The sequence below is a fragment of the Vigna unguiculata genome, chromosome 10 (genome assembly GCF_004118075.2).
Source record: "Vigna unguiculata cultivar IT97K-499-35 chromosome 10, ASM411807v1, whole genome shotgun sequence".
NCBI classification, from domain to species: Eukaryota; Viridiplantae; Streptophyta; class Magnoliopsida; order Fabales; family Fabaceae; genus Vigna; species Vigna unguiculata.
In genome coordinates this window covers 32,170,094-32,177,739 of record NC_040288.1, presented here as the reverse complement: position 1 = coordinate 32,177,739, position 7,646 = coordinate 32,170,094, and the positions used below count along the sequence as shown (strand labels likewise).

Sequence of the window (7,646 nt, the reverse complement as noted above, 5' to 3'; positions counted from 1 at the left end):
ACATTATTTTGGATTGTAGTGAAGTTTATTTATATTTTAATCACAATTATAATTTAGTTTTTTCGAGACAAAAAAAAAATTGCATTTTTTTTAATTAAGTGAGTCAGTGAGTTAACCTGTTTACCAGTTGTAAGCCAGACTAGGTTCTTACTTTTTTGGCTCGTTAATAAGTGAGTCAGGTTAGGTTGGTTCACTAAGTGGGCCAACCTGTGGTGGGCAAAGCCGGGCGGACCGTTTTGATAGCTCTACTTCCATAACACTAATATCCAATGTTATTTTCATTTTCACCAACTTTATGATTTACATATAATATAATCCATTAGGTTTTAGTTTTTATGGAACCCCTATAAACATGATGAAATAAATCGATTGATTGTTATTGACATCTCTTGTATCTCGAGGGCAATTGTTCTTATAATTTGCTTTGTCACAGTTGAATTCCATCAAGCGGATCAGGTGATGCAACAAATTGAGTTCTGACAAAATATCCCTTTTGACCCAGTTAACCTCGATCAAGCTCACAAGGATGATTTGAGAGGAAGAAATGACAAAAATTAACTAGCGCATAATGAGCAATGGATCGTAATTTGGAATGACCAACAAAATTGTGTCATTCAAGGAACATCATTCACCGAAAACAACCATTTGCGTGACAGTATACCATACATGTTATCCACACTATCCACTACATATCTCAATCTTTACAATCTTCCAACAACGAGGTGAACTTACCTTTAATACAATATTTTTTTTATCATTTATTTTATCCATGTCAATAACCTTATTGTTTATATTATAGTATGATATGCCATAAGAACCTCCTCATCGTCCTTCATAATCCTACACTGTCCATGTCGGGTCTTCTGAAGATTTTCTACCCGATCCACATTAAGCTTTTGGTAATTCATTTATGGATTACGGTAAAATGATTAGATATTCCTACCCTCAGCTCGACAACCCATCATACACACCCTTCCAACAAGTTCCTTCCTCGTATGCAATCAAGGATTTCATCAATGCCATTTTATTCTCCACCGGTGCCTTTTCAAACATCACAAATTGTTCACCATCCTCACTTTCCTCAAAATGAACAGATTGATGAAGACAACAAACCACACGAACAACAATCACAAAGATGATCTAGAAGACTAAGAAGAAGACATCCATGTGACATTAAAGGTCACATATAGATGAATTCTATGTTTTATGTAATATTTATTCTTAAAGACTCTATTATTATTATTATTATTTTAAATCCAGATGTTCATATTTCTAACACCACCTAAGTTTAAAATTAATCCACATTTTGCTATATTTAAAAAATAATCAAAAACTAAAACAAAATAAATAAAATTGAAGTTGTATAAATGACGACTTCACCTTTTTTGAATTTAATGAAGAAATCGTCCTCATTCACTGTGACTTTAATTTAGAAGTGGACTTGCCCTGTGATGTGATATATTAGTCAACAATCCCATTTTTATAAATAACGAGCAAGGTTGCCCCATTGTTAAAAAACCTATTTGAAAACAAAGAAATATATAAGATAAATGTACAATATTAAAACGAAACACAGTGTACGATCTTGAGAGAAACAATATAAGCTAGACTAGTAGTTTTTCATGCATCTTGAAGCACCCTACTTTTATTAAATCATGTAGCAGAAGAATCTAAAGAAAACACTAAAAAATAATTAACAAAAGCATGTACTCTGCTATAAAAATGGACTTCATAAACTTACCCAAATAGAGTTTTGTTCACCTCCTTCCTTTAATGCAGAAAGTATGAAAGGCACTTCACTGGTATGGTTCTGGAAATAGAACTATGCCATTTCCGACTCAAGAATCATTGAAGGAATGAAATCAAATTCTACAGGACGATATTATGTTGTCAAAAGAACAAGTTATTCAGGCAACGTAACTGGAGAGATTAGGGGCTTATTTGAGAAAAATGCCTCTAAATTCCCTCCAGCAACTTCACACATATTCATGAAAGATTCCTCAGTAATAGCAGCAGCATGTGGAGACAAAACCACATTATTCATTTCAAAGAGCTCTTGAGGAACACGAGGCTCGTTCTCAAACACATCCAAACCAGCACCTCCAATTTCACCTTCCATCAAACACTTTACCAATTCCTTTTCATCAATAAGACCCCCTCTTCCAATATTCACAATAAATCCTCCTTTTCCTAATGCCAACATCACTTCCCTGTTAATTATGTGTTTTGTTTGCTCATTTAGTTCACAACAGAGCACAAGAACGCCGCAATTAGTTGCAAGCTCAACAACAGTGGGATAGAAAGGATATGAAACTGTAGTTTTTTTATGCTTAGAGTTGTATGAGATTATGCAACCAAAAGGCTCAAGCCTTTTCGCCACTTCCATGCCAATCCTTCCCAATCCAACAATCCCAACTTGCTTCCCTGATAACTGAAAGTAACACCAATGCTTTTATTCTTTTGATTCTTTAGTGCACTATACATGCATATAATGTAAGAATGATCTATATGACTACAGTTTGAAGTAAGAAGAACAAGCACCAACACATGTACTTTCCCAATTGTCACTTTACTTGATTCCACGGAAATTTATCAACTAAGCTCTAATATAAAATCCCTTTAAAATTAGCAATAACAAGGTCAAATCAGATACGAAAAACATTTGAATTTCAGACAAAGTACTGCAACATAATACTGAAGACAAAATTACTCATACAAGTTACAAATATAGTTGAAGTGTGCCTTCATAATTGTGTGAATATCAAATCTCAAATTTACTCATAAGGCACTATTTTCCTTTTCGTTTTTCCAAAATTCTTCTCAGCATTTCCACAATAGTAGTTGAAGCATTAAAAAAAATTAATAAAAATACTTAATATCACAAAAACTGCTAAAGAAAACTCTTGATACATTCTTTTGAACATATTCTTTGTTATTATTTAAAGTATATCATAAATCACACAAAAAATTGTCATTCACACTTTTTATATTGAGATTTTGTAATTTTCGACAAATATTAATCGATAGTGAAAGTGTATTATTGATTCAGAGCATCTAACTCTATGGCTGATTACTGTGTTAAACCAACACTGGGTTAGTACACGTTTGTATTTATTGCTGACCTACTTCTGATGAACCTGAATTTTTGGGATTTAAGACTTTGTACTTCAGAGGGTGTTTATAAATAGAGAAGTTGAATTCTCACATGTTTTACACACCTTAAGTGTATTAATTCAAAAAATTAATAAATAATAAAATAATAATAATAATTTATTTTTTAGAATGTTTATTAGTATACATCTATTCTTTAACATAGGTTATATAAATATCATCTATTATTTTATTCTTTTTAAGTATTTTTAAAATTATCCACTAAAATTATCTACTATAACCTTTCCCATTTTTATTTAATTTGTAAGACATTTTCTATTTAATCTTATTTTCATTTTTATGCATTTAATGAATTCTTAATTTAATCTCGATGAACAAAAATTTATTAAATTGCTTTCATACATTTTATCTTATATTTAAAGCTTTTTTTGTTTGATTTTTATTTATAGAGCACATTTTTAATATGATCTCTACATATATATATAATAATTTCTTAAAGAGATTAAAATTAAATGATAAGCTTAATTACTTTTGATTCTATCATACGTGTATTTTGTTAATTTGATCTTCTATTAGTAAAAGCAATTATCTTTAATTCACAAAAGGTAACGATATAACTTTTAAAAGCTTTAATCAAATCCTTCAATTTTGACAAATACAATAACAATCCATCAAAACAACGCTGTAAATGTTTATTTTCCTTATATCATACTAGTATAAACATAGGCTCGGCTGTCGCGTTTGTAGCTTGTATGGCGTATGTGTGTATGTATTTTTTAAATATACGTGATATTATATTAGTAGGTGATAATATTGTAATATTATTAAGTTGTTATATAAACTAAAATTATATTTATTAAAAATAAAATGAAATATATCAGATGAAAAAATAAACATTGACAATAAAGAAAAAAAGAAGATGCAAAGACGAAGCAAAAACAGTCAAATTTATAAAAATTTGTAAAAGTAACGCTGAATTTTAAAAAATTTAATAAATTATTATATTTAAAAGATAAAATTGATATTTTAAAATATAAACTAAAAAAAGAATCTCCTATATATATTATAGATTTTGCGTTGAATTGTATATAAACCAGATTATGCGTAAATTAAAATCGTAAGTGTGTAATAGACTTAATTGGATTTTTTATTAATAATAAAATCAAATTGAATAAAGTAAAAACAATATTATAAGGTAATAATTAGTCTTAGCTTATATTTCTAATTTGTATAAAATAGGGATTCGTATAGTAAAAATCATAAAAGAATAAGAAAAGATATATATACTAATAATGCAAACCTTGGACCCTAACGGGAATAAATGCCAGGGCGTATTGTGGCGATTCTGCGTTCTTAACCACCGATCTGCCGCCGAGATTTTCCTCATTCCGTCGATGAGCAGAGCCACGGCCATATCTGCCACATCCTCCGAGAAAATAGCTCCGGCGCTGGTGACCTGGATTCCGCGGCGGCGACACTCACGGAGGTCGATGTGATCTGTTCCGATGCTGGTAGTGACGAGGAGGCGGAGCGACGGGAGGAGGCGGAGGACTTCAGCGGTGACGGAGTAGTTGGGGGAGCAGAGAATAGCGGCAATAGAGGGAGGGTGGTGGATTTGAAGGAAGTGTTGAAGCGAGAGATCTGAGAGGTGAGGTTTGAGAAAATGGAATTTGTGAGAGTAGAGAGGTTGAAGTGATGAGAAGGACAATGGAGGACCCAGAACCAGCACTTTGGGAAGACCTTTCATGTCACTGCTGCTATTGTATGCTTCTTCTGCCATTCAAGGAGCTCTCTGGATTGAAGATGCTTCGCTTTCAAACCCAAATGCTCAAACGATAATCTTACACCACAACCAAAACCAAGACAAAACCCACTGAATATGCAGAAAATTAATATTTATTAATGTATCTCAAAATATAAATTATCCTTCTTATATAAATATTTTTAATTTTAAATCAAATTTATTTTTAACGTAATATTATCATTTTATAAAAGAAACGAAAGTATTTGTGAGAAAAAAACAAATGATACTGTATTGTTTTCTTATTAAAACAGATAATAATAATTAATTGACATTATTTATACAATTAAATCCCTAAATAAATAAATAAATATATAAAAATTAGTAGTTTGTTTCCGTGACAGTAGTTCTGATATTTTCGAAAATAAACATTGTAATCTAAGTTTCAATTTTTCATTTTTGAATTATCTATTGTAACAACTTAATAATTATGTTAGATGTAGACTCAATTGTATCAAAATATATAAAGAAAACGTGTATAGAATTAAAAATCATAGAAAAGTTACATTTTTTTAATGTGTTGATCTTGATTTTAATTTTACCTTTCTTTCTCATTAAATTATTTATCACGAGACACAGACTCTATTATTATTTTCCAATGATGCTGTCATGATGACCTGTCAAATACGAGGACAGATATTTTAAGTAGATAAAACATCACATTTTCAAAAGTTTCATCAATCATATAGAAAAGGAACCAAGCAACTAAATTAATGTTATATAGATTTAAAATATATAAATATATATATATATATATATATATATATATATATATATATATATATATATGCATATTTCTTCTAAAACCAAATATAATTGATATTAAAAAAATACTTAAAATTCATTTAAAAGACAAACTTATCTCCTTTATATCATTTTTTAAAATTGAATACACATGTTTTATTTCATTTTGATTATATGACAAAAAATAAACTTGATGTCCGGATATACATTATAAGAATATGAGAATAAATAAGTAAATATCTATACACGATTCTCATTCTCGGTGTCTATATTTATTTTTTAATTTTGTTTTAATTGAAAATTTTTAAAATTAAAATAATTATTTTATTGATATAATTTTTAAGTAATCTTATTTTTTAATTTAACCATTTTTTTCTTTAATTTGAAGTTTTTTAAATTTAACTATTTTCTAATTATAGAGTTACCTGCAAAATAAATAATAAAATTAAAAAAATTGTTTAACTTAATTCTATAATTATAATAATAATAATTTTATTTTATTACCATAAAAAATTGAGCGAGAATGTGTGTTCATTAATAATGTAAAGGTAATTAGAATAATTTTATATTTTATTTGAATTAAAGGATGAAAACTGAGGAGTAAAAAAAGAAAAGAAAAAAAGTAAAATTATTTAAATATAGTGATGAATTAAATATATTAATTTGTTGTTATTTATTATTTATTTTAGAAATATTATTTAATTGTGTATTTTATTATAATAAAAGAATGTAAATAGTAATAAAAATTAATGATACAATCAATTATATTAATATCATAGCCCAATATTTTTTTATATTGTCTACGTTAATAAAATATTGTCATATAATTGATTACCCATGACTTCTTCTTAATTTTATTATTTTGGGTTAAATACCTTTCTGGTCTTCATTCTCGTAGTATTTATTGTGGATAATCATCATTTTTTGACAGAATGTTTAAAATGATCCTCATTTATACCGAATGTTTAAAATGGTCCTCATTTTTGCAATTCGTGTTTTATTTTGTCCTTTTCTGTAATGCCGTTTAAATTATTAACGAAACATTGTACAGGTGGCACAATTTGTATTAGGGTGTATTACTTGTACTGTACATGTGTGGTAATTAGATATTTGGGGATAAATAAGTGAGCTAGGGTTTTAGTAAGGAATGTTTAGGCAGTTGGTGAGTTTTGACAATCTTGTTCCTCCATTCCCAATTGGTGTTGTTGTAATCTTCTTCTTCCTGCAATCCCATTATATAGGTATGTTATGGTCCCAATCTTCTTCCTTTACCTTTGGTTGTAATCGTTGGAGGCAACCGTGTTGTATCACTTTGTGCACTGTTAGTGATTCAACGAGAAATGGATTAATCCCGATTTGTAGCTGCGGAGATATGACAGCTTTGAGGATGGCAAGAACTCCAAAGAATATTGATAGAAAATTTTGGGTACAATCTGTTTTTATTTGTGTTAATAATAAATTGGTTTTAATTTTTGGTTTATTGATTTACAAAGTGGTGGTTCCAATAATGTGGGCTGCAACTTTTTCAAATGGTGGTGTTGATGAAAAGGATGTCATCATCATGACACAAATGAGGCAGATTAATGATTTGGAGAAGTCATTGAGGCAGATTAATGATTTGGAGAAGTCATCGAAGGTTACTAAGAAGAGGCTGCAATTAGTAATAAGGTTCACTTGTGTTGTTATTGTATTATTCGTACTGTTATTGTGTGTAATCTTTTAAAGTCCAATTTGTACTATTGTTAAATTTGTTAAATGAAGAAATGAATTAGTTTGATTATGTTGATATTAATCCCAACATGTTCAAAATGACATCTTAATCTGAGCCTTGAAGTAAGTGATATTGATCTAAGCTTGGAAAAAATTAAATTGATCTAAGTCTGGAAGAAGTTAAATTCATAACATTAATTCATCCTCATCAAAATGCACTACATTAATGTTTGGCAAAAGTGAAATTGAACGAAGTTTAAGGAAAGTCAAAATGCAATAC

The 7,646-nt window shown here is 29.0% G+C and overlaps 1 protein-coding gene across 2 annotated transcripts; it reads right to left on the bottom strand.

The window, feature by feature from the left end:
- Positions 1-1,334: 1,334 nt before the first annotated feature.
- On the bottom strand, positions 1,335-4,995 carry LOC114167510 (glyoxylate/hydroxypyruvate reductase HPR3-like). 2 transcript variants are annotated; one of them, XR_003600247.1, is made up of 3 exons: positions 4,412-4,995; positions 1,742-2,431; positions 1,335-1,519 (listed from the first exon to the last, which is right to left on the bottom strand). XR_003600247.1 is itself a non-coding variant. In XM_028052609.1 (2 exons), the coding sequence occupies exons 1-2, from the start codon at positions 4,889-4,891 to the stop codon at positions 1,904-1,906; spliced, it is 1,008 nt and encodes a 335-aa protein (XP_027908410.1). In that variant the 5' UTR covers positions 4,892-4,995; the 3' UTR covers positions 1,559-1,903. The 2 variants fall into 2 exon arrangements, 1 of the variants encoding a protein (XP_027908410.1); XM_028052609.1 differs by lacking the exon at positions 1,335-1,519 and having other exon boundaries at positions 1,559-2,431.
- Positions 4,996-7,646: the final 2,651 nt, after the last annotated feature.